The 20,366-nt window shown below is 44.3% G+C and overlaps 2 protein-coding genes across 2 annotated transcripts in view; one reads left to right on the plus strand and one right to left on the minus strand.

Annotated features, from left to right (window-relative positions):
• The window catches only part of LOC119445778 (glutathione S-transferase 1-like), a 603,258-nt gene that overhangs the window by 256,028 nt on the left and 326,864 nt on the right, over positions 1 to 20,366 (minus strand). The gene's annotated exons all lie outside the window — the stretch shown is intronic.
• Positions 17,872 to 20,366, plus strand: part of LOC119444778 (uncharacterized) — a 51,490-nt gene continuing 48,995 nt past the window's right edge. Inside the window, 2 exon segments of the mRNA XM_037709125.2 lie at positions 17,872 to 17,919; positions 17,921 to 18,013. Coding sequence (XP_037565053.2) covers positions 17,872 to 17,919; positions 17,921 to 18,013 — 141 coding nt within the window.

Genomic DNA, 20,366 nt, shown 5'->3' on the forward strand with positions numbered 1-20,366 from the left:
ATCAAGGTTTAACGCGGCACCTAAACTACTTGTACGCTCTTCTAACTAGATGCTGGTACGACACAGTATGCAGGACAACTGCTACTATAGGGAAGAGGGACAGCGTCCTGGTAGCTGCCAGGAATCTCAAAACGCACCGGCAATGGCGTTGCAGGCGTCGCTCCTCGATGGTGCAGGAGATGAGACCGACGGGAAACAACCAAGTTGCGTTATCACATACACAAGTAAAAAAAACAAGCAAGGCGAAATTACAAAGACACACTTAAAGCGGTGACGCGAACAACAGTGTCGCAATTCAAATAAACACTCAAGCAACGATACTAACCACAATAACGACGATCAAAACGAGAACCAGGTGAGAGCAGGAGCCAACGTTCCGACAAGAGGACTTGTCTTCTTCAAGGCGATATATGCTCTCCTCAGCACAGTATATAGATAGGGTTCTTCTAAAGGCGTAGGGTTCTTCCCCCTTTAGAAGAACCCTACCTATATATACTGTGCCGCGGAGAGCATATTTCGCCTTGAAGAAGACAAGTCCACTTGTCGGAACGTTGGCTTCTGCTCTCACCTTTGTCTCGTTTTGCTTGTCATCTTGAATTTCTACCTCCCACATTCTCAGTGTTTTCCCTCGATAACAACAATAACGTCACATATACACTTTGACCATAAAAATAAAGCCCTCTCCGTAAACAATTTTTTCCGTGCGTTTCGAGCGGCCAAGAATGTCGCTGTATTGCACATTTTTCTTATTGATATTAAAGGGCAATTTTGTATTGCTCTTGTTTGCCACGGCCCAAATAATGTTTTAAAACTATAAGGTCTTCGGTCGAATGCGATTGATGCCTACATGTGATCGGGTGCGGACATTCTCAGAACTGCAAGAGTCTCGGTAGCTTGAAAGCGTAAGCACCGCTTTGAAACATCTGAACCATTAGACAACTGTAGTTCTTTGGGTATGCCTACTAACGCATGCGTACTCAACGTATTACATAGTGCGTTAAGCCACAGAAAGCCAACAGACAACGAAGCCAAGGAAAGCATCGGGGAAATTAAGTGTAGTTGAAATTGGAATGTAGAAAATAATGAAGAGAAGGGAAATGAAAGTGGACGAAAAGATAACTTGTCGCTGGCGGGAGCCGAACCCGCAACCTCCGCATTACGCGTGCGTTGCACTACCAATTGTGCTACAGCGACGGCCATCAATTCGTCCACTAACTTGGGTATTTATGTTTTTACTATATCTAGCCCTAGCAGTGTTAGCCAGCGCCACTCAGAACCATGGTGGGCGATCCTTTTTAGCCCGATGGCGTCACGATACACGTGATCTTAGGAGAGCAGGCACGTGGCTAATAAACCCTCGCATGCTACCTAATGACATCAAGGCTGCCAGATTCGAGACCCTCGTAATGAAATACGAAAGAAGAATGGGAACCGAGGGGCTCGATTTTATTAGTCATAACCATTATTCATTATTGTTCAATAACTTCATTATTTTCTACATTCCAATTTCAACTACAATTAATTTCCCCGATGCTTCCGTTGGCTTCGTTGTCTGTTGGATTTCTGTGGTTATGACTAATAAAATCGAGCCCCTCGGTTCCCATTCTTCTTTCGTATAGTGCGTTAAAGGTGATAAGGGGCAAATACCATAGTATGAAATAAATCCGGGACCTGTTTCTGACAGTTAAATTGCTCTGTCAAATGGGGCTGTAAACTAAGTAATGACTTAATGAGGGCTGATTCATTCTGAACTAATTAGGCGCCAGAAGCTGGAACAATGATTAACCACACAAACATTCAGAGAGTTCAGAAGGCAGAGATCATTCAATGCAGTCATGGCTGGTTGCGAAAAAAATAACATCCGCAGTCTAAATAATTTTATTTGGAATCATATGGTTGACTCGCTGCAGAATTGCATTTTATGCATATAACCAAGCAAAATGGCTATAATTACAAATATTTACGTACCTTGATTACATGTGCTGACAAGTCTTAACACTTGCTATCTTGTAATACAGCCCAAATTCGACAAAGTTAAGCTTATGCACATGCGACGTCGTCCTGTTCGCGAATTCTAGCTAGGAAGACACCTCCTAATGTTTCCTTTGCTCATATTTATCTTTATGAAGCCTAACAAAGACAGCGCTAGATTAAGTACAAAACGAATGGCAAAGCCACTGCTTCTCCACGGTGGATAGCTGTGTTCCTGCTGGTACACACGATACACGCGGCGCCAGCTAGTATACACTGTACAAAAAGTGTGTTAGTGTCCATTACAGCAATGGATGGTAGGGCGAAAGCGCAGTAATTTGTGGCTCCTTGTGTATTTTGTATTCTGCATTTGGTTTGCTACCTCGTTACCATTCATTGCTGTAATGGAAGCTAACACACTTTTTGTACTGTATATACCAGCTGGTGCCGCGTGTATCGTGTGTACCAGCAGGAAGTAGTGGCTTTGCCATTGCGTTGCACGACACAATGTCACGGGATCAAATCTCGACTGCGGTGACCACGTTCCGATGGGGCCAAAATGCAAAAACACATGTGCTCCCTGAAATGTGTGCACGTTAAACAAAATCAGGTGGTTAAAATTAATCGAATGTCCTCCACAAAGACATGCCTCATAATCATACCGTAGTATTCGCACTTTAAACCCGAGAATTGTTGTTTAGAGAGTAAATCTGCAAGAAAATGTGTACAGAAGTGGGTTAAAGCCCCCGTCCCACTCGAAGCCTAAGAAAATCAAATAATTCGAAGTCTTGATCTTCCGGAAGTGTATTGCACGAAGCTGAATTAGTAGATGCCCTGTTTTTATCCACTTCATAGATGCTTTCTCAGGCTCAACCCTGATTATTTCTTGAAATATTGAGCCGTCAAATTGCATGTCAAAGGATAGACAATCATGGAGTGGTGGCGTGGCGCTGCTTCGCAAGAGGCACAATATACTTAGCTTATTACCTAATTTTAAAACGTGATAGCTGTATTTCTCAAAATTCCTTGGAATGTTGAAGGTATGGCTGTGTTTGCCTAAGCCCTTTCACTCAGACGAGAAAATATGTTCGCCGTCAAATGCATCAAGAACCACATTCCTCACCTACGGATCATTCTCATGCAGACTTTACCTGGGAAATACGTTGCTATATTGAAATGTTTTGATTAATATTATGCTTGCTTCTAAACTTCAGCAAGTAATACACAATACCATACGCAAATAAGGCTTCGCCATTATTGTGTTATATTTGGTACTGGTTAAGAATCACATTAAAACGCACGAATTTCGCGTGGCGATGCTTGCCAAAAAGGTATATGAACACTTATATTGGCAGTTGACTGTGCTATGAATCCGAAACCACAGCTGACCAGTACCAGTCTCGACAATCTTTATAAACTCCACGACCCCTGCACAGTATCGTAGCTCGCGCACCAGTACCAAGTATTCTGCGAGTTGTCATCTTTCTCAGCATGTCAGCGCCTTCTAGTTGCATTTGAAGGACGTTGTGAGGTACTGTCATTCCGTCAAAGGAAAAAATAAAAACCAGAAGAATGAGTTGATTACACATGAAGTTATTTTCCTTCAACAAAGAATAAACAAGTTAAGAAACCGCATCAAAATGAGAGACGGAACTGCACCCGAATAGCAAGAAGCTATCTCTGCTGTGCTAGAGCCTAAAGTAAGAGACAGAGAGCAAAGGAAGAATATGCATGGATGTTAGCATGACTGCCACCAAAAACATCTAGCCCATGCTGAACAGCACTAAACTAAAGTGACCCTCCCGAAATTTCTTTTTGTATTCATGGCAGATGTGATTTATTTAAGAATAAGGTTATCAACACCAAAACAATCCCCTACTGAGCAAGCCACACTGGCTAAGAAATTTAATAGATACCTTGAAACTGTCTTTACAACGTACAGCAATGTCATCACAGACCTTCACACATTCGTTAGGATTCATATTAAAAAATTGTGTGGGCCCGCGCCCGACGATATTTCGAACGTTCCTCAACAGACATGCCAAATTATGCAAGAACTACCTTGTGCTCATAATCAGATTAAAGAAATCACATCACTCTCTTAGGTGCGGCAAGCTGACACTTGTAAGTAGGCGGGACGTATTCCAATGCACAGGAGTGGAAATATTAATTTGATATCTAACTTTTGTTTCATTTTGATTACCATCACGCCTCGTGATATGTTGGAGCAGATGATTAAAAAAGTGCATCGTTGCTTTTTGTGAAAGTAGGAAATATTTTAGTAGCTGTACAGCATGGCTTCCGCAGCGGATTATAAAGTTATTCATTGGAATGTGTCCATGGCCTTGCTTCCGCCATCATTTTAATCGCAATCAGATAGACATGAACATGCTTGACAATTATAAAGCGTTTGATTCCGTTATTTATTATAAAATGACAGGGGAACAAAAACAGTCATCGACAACTCATCATTCAATTATTAGACAGCCTTTTTTGTCCATTAGGCCACAATTTGTTTATAACGGCATTCCACCTGTTAGAGTTCCTTTGACAGTGCACTTCGAGTCACGCTGGATACATCGGTTCCAGGCTCATTCTATTTCTCGTTTTCATCAGAGACGTTACTTGTAATAGTTACTATAACACTAAACATGTTCAGATGGATAATAAATATTTATCAAGAAATAAACTCCTGCAAAGATCGCCTGACTAATCCCGCCATCCCCACCCCCTTGACTTTCTAGAAAAATCGATGCTTCACCTACTCTCTACGAATACGAGACAACCGCATGGTAAGTTTCTGAAACAATGCATAACTGTTACAGAAATAATCAGCGATAAAATTATTCCCTTTAACACGTTTCAATATTTGGAATTCAACCGACTTGATCCCCAAGTTACAAATCAAGTGAGTTGGGATGCGTTCACAAAGGTAATTATTAACACTTACAAAAGCTGTTTCATCAATCACATACTTGTTAGATTGCTTATCCCTGTATCGATTATGTATTTTGGTATGTTTAGCATTTATTTCATAATTATCATTAATTTTGTGTACATGCTGGAGCAGAAGTTTGCTGAGCATGGCGACAACAGAAACTTTTTTCATTCTTCTAGTTCAGCTGTGCAACGTGGAATCGTTTAAACACAATTTGCTGGTCGAGTAAGAGCATGAGGACTGTACGGAACACTTAATTTCAGCCTGCGTGTCTTGGGAGCAAATTAAAAAAATATTTCGTTACGTTTCTGTATTTGTGTAATTTGTTCTGAGAAGGTTTATTTGTATTGCACCGTTTATCACATAGTTCACTTTATTTGCTATGTTACTTGTTCTTAGCGAAAATCTTTTTACGTGGGACTATTGTCCACATGCTATGGTCTCCTACCAGACTGACAGCTGTGTAAAAACACAAGCAGAATGTGTCAGGCCCTCGTTAATGAGAGCCTGGAATAAAGAAATTATTTCCCATTTACTGGCTCTGATTTTGTGGTATACTCTGTAATGTGGGGTAGCGAGGGTGGTAAAAGAGGTGCGAGAGAAGCTTTTTTGTTTGAAATTTTTTATTGTCTGATGTGACTGTTTTCTGCCGCACTAAAGCGAACTGGTTAGATGCATTTTCCAAGTATATTCCCGGACACGTGCCTAATAGACCTCAATAAAATCGTTATGCAAGTTTTTTCTACACTCTTTATAATATCCGTTACCGGGTTAGGTGTGACCAACATGCTTTTATTTTGTGGGACGCATAATACAGGCCATAATCGCGCAACCCATCGTAAAGTTGTGAGACAATATTCAAATAGATGAAATAACATGCTGCATACAAACAACACTGTTTTACAGCGCGTGCGGTAGGCATAATTTTGCTATTGAATATTCGAAGCACTTATGAGGCAACAAGTTATAATTTTAGGCACATCATTGCGCAGCTTGCATTATTGTGCAGTACCATCTGTTTATAATGAGCTCTAGCGCATGCGAAATAGCCACCATTTTGTTTTTGATACGTACAGAAAGCAGAAGTTCAATATATTCAGACAGAGAGAGGAGCAACAGAATTAAGTAATGAAATACAGAGATGGTTAACAGTGTCAATATCTGGTTGGCCAATCTGCACTTCGGGAAGAATATAAAGCAGAAAACTGAAGACGTGAAAATAACCTGTCCCCAAAAATGCATTAAAGATGCTTTACAACGAGTGAATGTTTTAATACAGTCGCGATAATAAAACACACAACCAACCAACCATGATTTTAAAGCAAATTGCGCTACCTAGCCTCCGGTGAAGACCCAAGGATTGCACTTTCCGTAAAAGATTGGTGGTCGAGTTGGTCACGCATGGCTCAGAAATGAGTAACGAACAACTTTTCGTGGACATAACACCGATTTCTCATCGGGCAGTTGAGGAAACGGAAGACATCGTAATTCAGTGGCTGCCAAATCAATGTGGTGTCATGGGAAATGAGCAGCAGATGCAGTCTCCTCGATCTGCCAATGAGAGTGTATAGTGCATCGCTACCCGATGCTGAATGCAGGTGCAGCAGGAAGGCTTTAAGCACTTGCACGTGAGCTTACATTGCTCCAATCGAGTTCAGCGGACTTCACTAACCAGCCCATTTGTACACGCCAGTGCAATCCACTGCAAATAGAAAACTCCGCCGTCCGCATGGTTTACTAGAGGAAGACTTCTCAATTCCTCTCGATGGCTTCGAGTAGAATTGACATATGGGCATTCGATTCAGGGGTGCGAAATCAGTGCACGTTGTCTCGCCACATAAATGTCCCCTTACGTTAACAGTACCCAGACAGACACGCACATACACAAACAGAACGAGAGACACAGCTGTATTTGTTGCGATTCATCACCAGCCTATATTTATGTCTACTGCAAGACGAAGGCTTCTCCCTGCGATCTCCAATTACCCCTGTCTTGCGCTATCTGATTCCAACTTGCGCTTGCGAATTTCCAAACTTCATCACCCCACCTAGATTTCTGCCGTCCACGACTGCGCTTCCCTTCTCTTGGTATCCATTCTGTAAACCTAATGGTCCACCGGTTGTCCATCCTACGCATTGCATGGCCTGCGCAGCTCCATTTTTTCGTCTTAATGTGAATTAGAATATCGGCTATCCACGTGTGCTCTCTGATTGACACCACTCTTTTCACGTATCTTAACGTTAAGCCTAACATTTTTTCGTTCCATCGCTCTTTGTGCGGCCCTTAACTTGTTCTCGAGCTTCATTGTTAACCTCGCAGTTTCTGCTCCGTATGCTAGCATCGGTAGAATGCAATTATTGTACACTTTTCTTTTCAACGACAGTGGTAAGCTCCCAGTCAGGATATGGCACTGCCTGCCGTATGCACTCCAACCCAATTTGCAAAACCATTTGCCACGCTTTTCACACGCAGAAGCACAATCTTTACAATGCATGAGAAAGATGATACAGGATGATATGTTCTGTATCTATCTGCAACTTCCTGCTTTTAGAAGTCTCAAGAAAAGACCACAAAATATTAGCATCGTGCTGTTTGGTCCTTTTTCGCAGCAGTTGGCAAGGTGGACAACTGGTTATGAAAGGGAAGATTGTCATCCACCTCACTTTATCTCAAAGCTACAAAGGAAACCTGTATGGGTTTCTTAGTAAGAAAGTCCTGAAGCTAAGGAACAATTCGTCCTGGGCCGGGATTGTAACCCTGTATCGACGGCTTTCCGGAGTGCCCGCTCTTTCATTTGAGCTAACCAGGAGGCTAGCAGATTGCAGAGTGAGGGCGAATTAGTCGACAACTCGAGGCACCGGGACAGTGAATATAATTTTCTTTTTTGGGTGCCTTTCCTCCTCCGTGTGGGCTACCGCAGCAGTTACAATATACCTACAGAGGGGCCTCATATGAATGCGTGAGATATAATATGAATAATTGCATTTTACCGTCCGCTATCTCAAGCCAGTATACCGCTATCACAAGTACTTTATTTTTCTAAAGAAGATGCCCATTGATAGCTCAAGGTATTGCCAAGATGTCCGAACCATTGCTACAATGCTTGGGAGGTTGATGAGGATAGGTTTGGCATTAGTGGACAAAATCAGCTACTACTTTAAAAGCACGTACTGTACCAAACATATTGAGCGCATTCAGCCATAAAATTACCCGGGCATCCATCCTAGGTTATTGAGGGTTCAAGCTCTTTTTAATAAACCTAAGGAAAGTTCGTAATGGTAGCCACCCGTACCAAGCCATAATTTGAGCAATTTAGTTGCGTATAATATAGACACTGAGAGCTCTTGAGCACAAGAGTGGCTATGTACATTGGGAAACGTGTATTTGGCATTTGGTATATTTGGCAGGGAACGTATATAAACGGCATTATAGCCGGCATTGCTAATACGTCGCAATACAAACACCGAAAATAAGTGCAACATAGTAATGCTTACCGAATACTATGGAGGCAAAACTTTTAAGTGAAGCTCGGCTAGGATATGGTTAATACAAAATTGCTAATAGTGCCACAAGCGTTGCAAACGCTAATGAGGTTGTCAGAGAACAAATACTCGCGTGCAGGATGTGTTCATTCCGACATGGGGTTTGCAATCTTGCATGCGGCTCTGTCATGCCGAGTAATGGCAAAAATGAGGACCTCTCAGCTTTGTGTTCCCAACGTATACGGAAAAAGTGAACATGTACGACTACATTCAGGCCGTCATTTCGTTTGCTCTTTATGTTTTTTTTTTACTTTCATGCATTGATACATCAGCCTGATACATGTTCAATGGGCTCTTTTGTAATTGTCTAACTAGTGTAATGAAGAGTCCAACTACATTTCAATTTGAACAGACCTGGCAAGCAGCTTCGCAGCCTCGCATCGGCAGGCAGACGGCGACTGAGCTAGAATTTAGGAAAGTTGGTCAGATATAAATGACACTTCGTATCGTAAGAAGCGGGTAGAGTGGACATGCAGTTCTATTTGCTGTCTAGTCATTACACTCCAAACAATTCTTTTCATTACGCAATGAAAACTCCAGTTGTTTTTTAAAGAATGAGTAAAACACGTTTTCTGTAACGTCTTTTGTGAGAAATATATGAAAGTTAGTACGACAGACCAGTTCGAATAAGATTTTCCACCATGAAAATATATTTTTTTTTAATTTGCAGTTGCTTCATTGGGCTATTTTCGCAGAATGAACGCCAGGAGAATACTATCAACTGCTTTAATGTTCGGTGATACTGATACACTTGCATTACATTGCAATATGTGATGAAACTTTACAGGAAAAAATGATTCACCTTATTTCAGAATGATAGTACGAAATCACTCTGGGAGCAGCTTCTGGCAGCAAAATTGTTCAGTCAACTAAAGTTGTAAACTTAGACATGACAAAACGAGGGCCGTTCATCGTAAATTCAAGCAGTAGTTGACTGAACCCTCGTGAACCATATGGGCACTCAGAAACTCGGCAAGTCGGAAGTCGTCCGATGCAAGCATGACCGCGAATGGCTGTCCCAGTAATTTCATTTAGAATCACATCGTTTAAATTCCTGCAAAAATATACCTATTAAATTCTGCGAAAGTAAATGCTTTAATTGAGAAAAAAACGTCTGATTCCATAGCTTATCATGGTAACACTGTGCACTTGCCATTCTTATAATACGGGAGACTTTGGCCTCGACCGATATTTCCAGAGCATGTGTCGCACCGCGCTCTTCACGAATTCTAGCTGGTAAGACATTTTCACTGCTGTTTCTTTGTTTTATATTTGTCTACAATAAAGCTAACAGAATAGCCTTAAGTGAAGTGGAGTAGAAAGCACCACGTTTGGGAGGGCGGGTGCTTGTAAGAAAGTTGCCAGTGGCAAGGAAGATGTTGCAGAAGACAGGCGGATCTAGCCTTGCAAAGCATGCCGGCAATCACTCCGTCTGAGCGCCTCCTTTCAAAATAAATTTTCACTGTTCAGAAGAGCAGCACGAGGTGGGTGAATAACAGCTTGTATTTAACATGATTTTCACTCTAAGCATTATATGACGGGGTAGTTTCTCATCATCATGTATAAAGACCGTTACCACAAACTCTCTTGGGTGTTTTTATTTTTCTGGCTACGTGTGTGTAGGGCACACGTTTGCGTGCCTTTAATATGCATTTATGCATGCGAATGAAATTTTCAAATTATATAGTTGTATTTAGCTAAACAAAAAGAATTAAAATGCTGAAGATCACACGAATCATCGAATTAATTTTGCATTAAACTGATAACAATGGTGAACCAGGTGGTTCTGAAAGCAGCGCAGGAGCCCTAAGAACATGTTTAGCCCCATCTCAATGAGTTCCACAGATGAGCTATGTCAATATAAGAAAGAAAAAAATGCCACACGAGGGCAATACCTCACTGAAAATTGAAGTTAGGGTGAGATTATTGCAATTTTTCGCAAAAATCGATAACACCGCCATATCAGGTTCTACCGTCTTATTAGTACTTTTCAATGGGGTGCTTGCCTAGCGGCACTTGATCTAGCCTTGCAGCGGTAGGACTAATCAAGTCAGTGAGAGCTAGAAAAAGCCACAATGTCATCTAAGTAGCAAAGGCACGTTTTCCACTTCAGGCTTGAAGAATGGTGTCCATCAATCGTTCGAAAGTGGCAGGCGCGTTGCAGAGGCCGAAAGGCATGGCGGTTAATTCATATAGCCCATCGGATGTCACCAAGGCTCTCTTTTGGCAATCGGCCTCTGCCATCGACACTTTACAGTAACGGGAGCGCAAATCCAGCGAGGAAATGAATTCTGCTCCCTGCAGACTGTCCAAGGAATCGTCGATGTGCGGCAGAGGATAGACATTTTTGCGCGTTATTCGGTTAAGGCGACGATAGTCCACGCAAAACCTTATGAAACCGTCTTTTTTTCTCTTTTTTTTCTTTTTTTTTGCGAGGACCGCCGGAGAAGCCCAGGAACTGTTATATCGCTGAATGGTGCCACGCTGCAGCATGTGCTCAACCTACAGGTCGATGATGCGGCGTTCAGCGGCCGACACACGATACGGCCGCTGGAACAATGTGGTTTCTTGACCGCTGTCGATACGATGAATGACTGCAGACGCTCGGCCCAAGGACGGTTGGCCAATGCCGAATGAGGCACGAAAATGCTGGAGGAGCTTGATAATTTCTGGGTGCTGGACAGGTGTGAGTTCTGAGTCGACGACATGACCGAAGACATCCACAGGTGCATCGGTCACGGCGGGAGGACAGCACAAATCAGAAGTTATGCCGTACGTCAAACATGGTAGCCGAGAGAACGCAACTGGACGATTCAGAGCTCCCCAGGTACTAGCCCCGGATAATGGATGATGGGCAATCGGAGGGATTAGACCCGTAAAGGGCAGCAGAATCGTCGCAATACGTGACGACAGCAAACGGAAGCAGAAAGTTTCGATGACTCACACAAGTGGCCGACGGCGCAAACAAAACAGAAGGGTTTGCGGCAGAGTCTAACGACACAGAGACCACAGCGGCTGAAAAAAGTACAATCCCGATGCCAGAGGCAGCAATACCTTTAGAAGAATGGTGGTAGTCAAGCTCAAAGCACGACACTGATAACGTAAGTTCGGCACGAGCGCAGTCGACAAGAGCTTGATCTACAGATAATAAATTCTATCCAAGAATGACGTCGAGCGAGAATGGGGATTGGACGCTAAATTCAACTACATATATAACTGTTTCAATGACGACCCGAGGTGTGCATGATGCTAACACTGAATGCGATGCGAGATTGCCGTACGCAGAGAGAGATAGGTAAGTTGAGTGGTGACTTTGTTCAAATTGCAGCAAAGCGTTGCACTAATAATAGAAACGGTGGCTGCGGTGTCAATAAGTGAGTTTACGGTGACGCCGTCTACGGACAGTTCGACTTCGTTCGCAGGAGAAAAATGAGGCGTTGAAATGTTCGACGTAAACGTAGTTCTTGCCTTTGGAGCTGCGATTGTTAGTTTTCCTCTCGGGCGGAGCTGAGTCGGCGAACCATTGGGGAAATGGACCAGCGTAGGGCGACCAGCGTCATTCGAAGGGGTGGCGACTGGAAGACGAATCGTTAGGAAGATTAAATCAGTCATGACACGGAAGTCGGACCGGCATGTAGCTTGAGGCGCCTCCACTGTCAGTAAAACAGAAGTTGCAACGGTGGCAGAATCGTGTTACGTGGCCTGGGAAACCACATGAATAGCATAATGACCCGTTATCAGGTGTTCGACACGGCTTGATGACAGGGGCTCCAGCGGCCGAGTAAGGGAGGAGAACCGGACGTGAAGGTGTAGGCGGCACATGGAATGTGCCGGTGGTCCGGTAGGCATCACTTGCCAGAGGAGCATATGGCCGGGCAACAGCGTTAGCGTAAGTCAGCGGTCCAATAACGGGCTGCAGAGGAGGAGTTGGCAGGGCCTCGGCAACTTGCGTTTGAAGTAATTGACGAAGCGAAGGAGCCAAGAATGTCACCGTTTCAGGTGTGCTAGTGGCCAGAGAGAGTTGACGCACGACTGCCTGGCAGATGAACTGCTTTCTGACGGTATTAAAGCAGAAATGTCGGCAGCGTCGAGGCTGAAATCCAAGGGAGCGTGATCCGCGGTGTCCTGCTGAGCAGCACTACGTGTTGAGGCACGCTGCTTGCGCAGCTCGTCGTACTGCTGGCAGAGCATAATTACCCCAGCAACCGTCTGGGAACTCTTAGCGACGAGCGTCTGGAAGGCGTGGCCATCGATGCCTTTCATGACGTGCTTGAACTTGCCAGCTTCGTTCATAGATGAGTTGACGAGCTTGCAGAGCGAGAACACGTCTGCAATGTAACTGGTCTCGTCCTTGCGTTGAGCTCGTTCTCTCGTCCTTGCATTGAGCTCGACCACGCAAGCGCTTTTCGGACGAAGGCGACGAACGGCGGGACGACCGAAGACCTCAGTCAACGCTGTCATGAAAGCCGAACATGAGGTAAGTCTGGATTCATGATTTCAAAACCATAGGCTCACCACGTCCATCAAATAAAACAATATAATAATGAGCTTACCGCGGACGTCCCACTTATTAGTGGCGCTTACACAGTTATATGCAGTGAGCCAGTCCTCGACGTCGAGGTCGTCTGTCCCACTAAATATAGCAGGATCGCGCTGCCGGATGAAGCCAAGGCAGACGATGGCTGTGGGTATCGGAGCAGCAGCCTGGGGCGGTCCCGTCTCATTCATCACATGAGCTGGTGGTAGCGCCTGGCTGCGGAGTTCCAGGATGTTGAAGAGAAACCCAGCACCTCCACCAAATGCAGTGGGGGTGTTTGATCTAGCTTTTGTAGCACTTCATCTAGCTTTACTGGGGTAGGACTAAACAAGCCAGCGGGAGCTATGGCGAAGCGGATGAGCAAGCGCTGCTTGTCTTCTTCTCTGCCTTCACCAGCACTATGACCGGTGCCTTCAGTACATTATAAAGGCAATGTGAGGATTCCTCTTAAAACCTGTACATCTCTAAAAAGGCAACAGTAACAACTTCGCAGACAAACTTATACTCTGCTCTATTCAGAGAGCTACTCTTCCTGTGAAGAAAGAAAACGCTAATGAAGGAAGTTCTTTCACGTATTGCGAGATATTTACCGTACCAATCACAGCTGTTGGAACCGACACCGTTCGCACTCTTGTTAATGCAAGGACGAGAACAAGTTTAATAACCTAAGTTCATAGATTTATGTAAGTGACAACACTGACGTGTTATCTTATACGGATCTTAGGTATGAGGCGCATTTTCATGCCTGGACAATTATCAGTCAATAAGCCCCCCAAAAGTTCTAATTTGTACAACCAAGTATATTACAACCAAGTATGTAACTACAACCAGACCAGCGTTACCAAGTATGTTACCAGAAAATAAAATTACATCCATTGAAGTGGGCAGTGCCTCCTCGTCATTTTTATTATTTTATAAAGGATGATTTTTGAAGGTGATGATGACGACACATTAGTTATGGACAGAAAGACGCAATTCAGTATGTTCTTTTCACCTGTATGGTCGCTATACATATTTTCCTAGAAATTTGTAAGCGTCATATCCTCTTTCATACGCCACATCTATGCTCTATTTTTTTAAGTGACGCCGTCGCCTAATACAGGCCTTGGAAGTACGCCCTTTACTCCAAGGTATACCATTCCCGCTTAGGGAAACGCACTGACATTTTTCTGAATCATAGCATGTGCGTAGAGAACGGTCCGTGACTTCTACGAGGTCCTTCCTCTCATTAAGTACTTTCAATCTTAGCTTTCTCTCTAGGCCTGACAATGACGTTGCTGCTCAAGATAACTCACAAATAACATTCACAGGGCATGTTTGGGGCGGCAGATTCACTGGGACACCAAGCATACATTGGCACGGCTCGATGTGCCAATGTATGAAAATGAATACGCAGCGAGTTGGAACTGCGCGCTAAGTAATAACGGGAAAAATGTATTGTGATTTGCTGCTTTCTTCTTTTCTTTTCCATTTCAGGTTATGCTGGTAGCCGACACGCCTGAATAATTTGACACTCAATCAGTAGATTGGGGTATTAAGACAGTAAGACGACGATTAAAAAGATTGTGCTCATTTCGCTCTGTTGCCATCCGGCCTCTTTCATCGAACATACATATATCCAAAATCCGCAAGGATATTTTATGTAATGAACTTGTTTAGACATACAGGTACCAAAAACTTGGTCTCACTGAAATATACGTGACAAGTGCGTCCATCATCAATAGCGAATTCCAGAGCTATTGATTGCGTGCCCAAAAGCTACCATTTCGCGAGTATTTTTTTGTTATATCGCGACCCTGTGTCTGGCGGGACACAGTCTAGACTGCCGAGGGAGTCAGGGCATTTAGTGACCAAGAGGGCAAACGGCTATAACGCCTCATCCGTGATGGCAAGTTAGACGGTCGGCACCAGGCTCAGACTAGCCGATCTCCCCATCACCACCCACATCTCTGTGGCTATGGAGATAAATCTACCGTCAGACGGCTTCGACTTGCCTTACTACTGTTTGTATTATGGCACTATTGTATGGCACCGCTCTGAATGCTGTTTAGCATTCAGTGCAAACGCATCTTATTCATATTGAAGACGAATAACGGGCGAGAACTAAAGCTGGAAACTCCAAGTGCTTCAAGCAGATAAGTAGGCACTGCCAAGAGGTTGTCGTTCACAACTAGTTCTGGTCTCGCAAGTTGGTTGCTTTGTAAAAACCGGCAGTGTTTGTTTGGAAACAACGCTTTAAACGATCGCTTTTTAAAACGTATGAATGGATGCTTGTAGCAGATAGCCTCGAATGAAAGCGGCCAGCCACGTTCATTATTAAGCAGTCGGGCATCGCACTGCCCTTGATATGGGCGCGAACGACAAAAGCCTTGTCGCGACCCACGAGGCACAGCACTCGTTTGCCGACGATCTATAAAAGAAAACACCAGCAGAGCGCGAAAGGTGGGTCAGGATAGAAAGACAGACACGGCGCTGTAGTGTCAGCGCCGGATGTGTCTGTCTATCTCGTCCCCGTTTTTTGCGCTATGGTGGTGATTCGAGGAACCACCAACACCGCTAAAGCCCTTGATCTACAAATGTTGCCATAACGAAGATATCGTACTGGCGCTTGCATGTAGGAAAAGGATGGCAGCTTGTTCCTGTAGGGATCCTTGCTCCGGATATTTTACCATACTGGCGGAAATACACGCTTATCTCGGCTCGCCAGACGTTTGGCTGCCGAGGTCAAATAGTTCAAGGACTTGCTAGCGCTTGAAAGTTGAAACTTGAGATGAAAAGCGTTATTCTTCTTTTTAGGAAAAAAACAACAACATGGTTCGTTTGTCCGCATGTTTCTTATTCTCGAAGTACATAGTTTACCGCGCTAAATCATCTCTTCCACATGTTCTTTCTAGGCCGAAATAAGTTCGCGTTCAGATGAAATATGTTCAATTGGCGACCAATGTGTACAGCTATGTGAGAAAATGGCACCAAATGATGCTTTTCATGGTTTACTCATGCAATATAGTATAGTCGTTGCTTCTTTTTGGCAGTGAGTGCCCATGAAGTTTTCACAACCTTAAAATTTTGCCTGCACATCAGCTCAATGATCTCAGCTCAGTGTCTTCATCTTCAATCAATCTTGTCTTCAATCATCAGCTCAGTGTCTTCAACGCCAACAGGCAAAAAAAAAAACAGATTGCCAAAAAGTGGCAAGGGCACATCACCGACGGCTAACAAAACGTTCCTTCAGTGATATTCTACAGATGAAAAAACAATATTCTTCTGTACTCTTTTGTAGACGCTCCTTTATTAACATGCACGGCCGAGCGGAAATACGTACGAGTTGAACAGCCGTGTCAAAGCGTTGTTTTTTCCTCGCTGCTGTGGACAGTTAACCTTGATCGTTTGTCGAGATTTAAAGACCAAAATCTACAACGCGGGGATATGAAACACATCGTAGTTGATGCATCGGAACTGATTTTGTACTGTCAGATTTATTTTACATGCGACCTGCCACGCTGAGCAAAAGTTTTTACATTCGCCTCCCATTAAAATGGGAGGCAAGCCTAAACCGCGCCGACGTGCTCTAAAGTGCCGCTGCGTAGTCACTGACCCACCAGTGGGATGTGCAGTACACCTTGGACACTATAAGTGCAATTCGGTATACGGCGTTTGCCATGAACTCGTCATCACGTGTCGTGTTCTACACGGTGGATATGATACGGGAGCATGACTCCCCAGTACCTACTTTCATTGCACTCAGGACGCAATTGCGAAAATGTTTACGCTACAGTAAGAATCACTAGAAGGGTCATCGATGCTGAGAGCTTTGAATTTAGTAAGCGGTTTGCTTGCTTTAAGGGGAAAGAAAGGCAAAGCATCTAATAACTTCTGGTTTTCTTTGTGTGACGCAATACGCGAAAAGAATTGCTCATTGCGGTGAAAGACAGATTTTCAGCTATTTTTTCTGCGTTTAAGCTGTAGGAGCTAGCACGCATCTCCCTGTGTTTCTTTTTTTTTTTGTACAGCAGTATTGGCGCAATTTTTCATAAATAATTCAAGTATGAGGTTTTGCATGTCAGAACCATGACCCGATTATGAAGCACGCCGTAGTTGGGGATTCCGGATTAATTCTGACTACCTGGGTTTCTTTAACGTGCGCCTAAATCTAAGCACACGGGTGTTTGTGCATTTCGCCCCCAACGAAATGCCGCCTGCCGTGGCCGGGATTTTATCTCGCGACCTCGTGCTTATCAGCGCTACACCACAGCCACTAAGCAACCACGCCGGGTTGCGCAATTCTTACCTTCATACTTCTTTTGGCCTGGTTTATTGCCTCCGACATCGAGAAAATATAAACTCTTCAAATTTCACAAAATAATCAAACTGATCACAAAAGTATTAGGCTTCTATCGGATTCCTAAACTTTAGCACGAGTTGTTACCAGCTGTGCATATCAGCCTTACATTAGGCTCGGTCCGATCGAGTCTGGTAATGCATTGAAACACAGCGCGATCGTGCTTTAACACAATGTAACATTAGCTGAGTTCATCGCGTATGAAGCGCCGTTCGTGCCTCATGTTGCCTGCCATGTATCGGTATTTTTGACATTCCACCTACCACCGACGCGTCGTGTACCTCTACGAGATCCTCTGTCTACCCCCATCAGTGCCATGCCGGCTGATTGGTCGATTCGTTATTAAGCACAGTGTTGCGTCGCCCGCGCGTCTCTCTCTTCAATCACTTTCTGTGACACATAATGCAGCAGCGCCCCGCACGATGTCAACAGCCTCCACTCAGCCGCGTGTGCAGGTGGCCGCTGTAAAACGTGTCTCACTGAGTGGTTGCACTCTACCGCTCTCGGCTCGTTCTGCGAAGGACCATCCCTTAGAGACCGGCTATGGCCATCACTCTGTACATCTTGCCCGGCAGCCCACCCTGCTGGCTTCGTGCTCTTGGTTGCCAAGTACCTAGGCGTGGAAGTTAAAATCAGGAACGTGGACGTGGCAAACAAGGAGCAACTAAGTGAGGAATACCTCAAGGTAAGAGGACTTCATGGAGCCATGATTTTGTTCATGTCAAATTTTTTAATTCTTCCGTCTTTCTTCAAGGCTCAGGGTACTACATTCATGTAATCTAAAACGACAGAAAATGAAACGAACTATACACGAAAAGAACGGGCACGCCTAAACAAAGAGGATGTGCGCAGACTAGGCACTAGGTTTATGGTCAAAGCTTACGCCACCACATATTTATTTTTGTACTGTGAACATTTGCTAATGCATTACATGTTGCCGACTATTTGACGATTATTACCGAGATAATACTGCTAACCTTGTGTGGCGCTAGGCAAATACATTTTTACGGCGAGGCTGATATGCGACTGTAAGCACAGGAAAACGTTACACGTTGCTTGTCGCGTTATCCGGAGGTTACTAAAAAATGCACTCAGTTTAAATTGCGACGACTAAGGAGCACGTTACCTTTGATGTGTGGGTAAATATATCAAAGTTCTTGGGTTAAATAAGCGCTACGTTAGAATTTCTAAACTGTTGTTTTCTGCCTGTTTAGAGGTGTTCTGTGCAGCACGCACAACATTTTCGTTGTGTGATGCAAGACACACATGCGGCAGTGACTTAACATTTGGAAAGTATGGGCCGTATGTTATGGGTGACGGGCATCGAAAGTAGTGTGCAAGTGAATTGAGCACTTTGGACACAATCGCTAAAAATCCTTGTTTTCGTTCACAATAGAGGCGTAAACAAAGCGTGCACTTTTTTTAGTGGGTGTCCAAGAAGAAATAAACGTTAAAAAAGTCACAGTTACGTCATAACGGCGGAGTATTGACAGCGATAGCAAAATATTACACAATCACAATATCATCATCAGCCTATATTTGTGTCCGCTGCAGGACGAAGGCCTCTCCCTGCGATCTCCAATTACCCCTGTCTTGCGCTAGCCTATTCCAACTTGCGCCTGCTAATTTCCTAACTTCATCATCCCACCTGGTTTTCTGCCGTCCTCGACTGCGCTACCCTTCTCTTGGTATACATTCTGTAACCCTAATGGTCCACCGGTTATCCACCCTACGCATTACATGGCCTGCCCAGCTCCATTTCTTCCGCTTAATGTCAACTAGAATATCCGCTATCCCCGTTTGTTCTCTGATCCACACCGCTCTCTTCCTGTCTCTTAACGTTACTCCTAACATTTTTCGTTCTATCGCTCTTTGTGCGGTCCTTAACTTGTTCTCGAGCTTCTTTGTTAACCTCCAAGTTTCTGCCCCATATGTTAGCACCGGTAGAATGCAATGATTGTACACTTTTCATTTCAACGACAGGGGTAAGCTCCCAGTCAGGATTTGGCAATGCCTCCCGTAAGCACTCCAACCCAAGCACTCCAATCACAATATAGGCCATATAAATTATGGGAAACATTTCTAACAAGCCCGATATCACGCGTGCATGTACAAACATGACAAAGTGTGTGCCCTCTCGCTTCATTATGCCAGCTGGACCACGTCTCCCAAATCGAGCACGGATGCAGCCACCAACCATCTGGAGTACACCTGAACCCTGGCACCCGCCACTGATTGCTTACAACATTGAGCGGGTGTGCCGCGCGCATACACGCAACTGCACTAGCAGGCATGAGCAGCAGGGGGCTTATGCGCAGCCACTCTCGGCGTGCTCTCCTCACCCAGCACGCTCGATCACTTTACCTCGAATATAGGGCACACTGGAAGACAGCGCACATTAAGCCAGCACCATTCTTAGCTCGCCCTGGCATGCATGAGTGAAATGTGCTGTTTAGGTGACTGAGTACAAATGCAACGCTGCACAGGCTTTTGTGTCCAATCATTATCAAAGTTGCTTATTGGGTAGTCGAGTAAATTACGGAGAGGATTGATTTACATGATGCCGTATTTTCCTTGCGTGCGGGGCCGTTCATTCCCGTCGCAATTGGGCATTATTCGGAACACAACGGCGGCGGGGGAAATTCGCCTGGAGTGTCCGTATAATTGCTGTCGCAATAGAAACTTGCGTTGGACGTTATGTTGGTAGTTATGGCGCAATTCATCTGGGCACGGGGTGGACGACTTAACTTGTACCCACGCAGGTGATTTGTCGTTTGTGATGGTGCAGGATTTCAAGAAATGCACCCGTACACTGGGAATGGCCACCGGCAAATCGCAGACACTTGCTTGTGACGAATGAAAGTGTTTTTGAATTTGGTCTCTTCATTCTGCCGAGGAAACTGTGCGATAATTCAAGTGGGTTGTCTATGTGAGTGCGAGACAGGTGTATATTATGAATAGGTATTTGCGTCTGAGCATTATCAGAATGGCCTATTGGCTAGTAGGTTCAGTTATAGAGGGGATAGAATTACATGATG

Source organism: Dermacentor silvarum, chromosome 3 (genome assembly GCF_013339745.2).
Source record: "Dermacentor silvarum isolate Dsil-2018 chromosome 3, BIME_Dsil_1.4, whole genome shotgun sequence".
NCBI lineage: Eukaryota > Metazoa > Arthropoda > Arachnida > Ixodida > Ixodidae > Dermacentor > Dermacentor silvarum.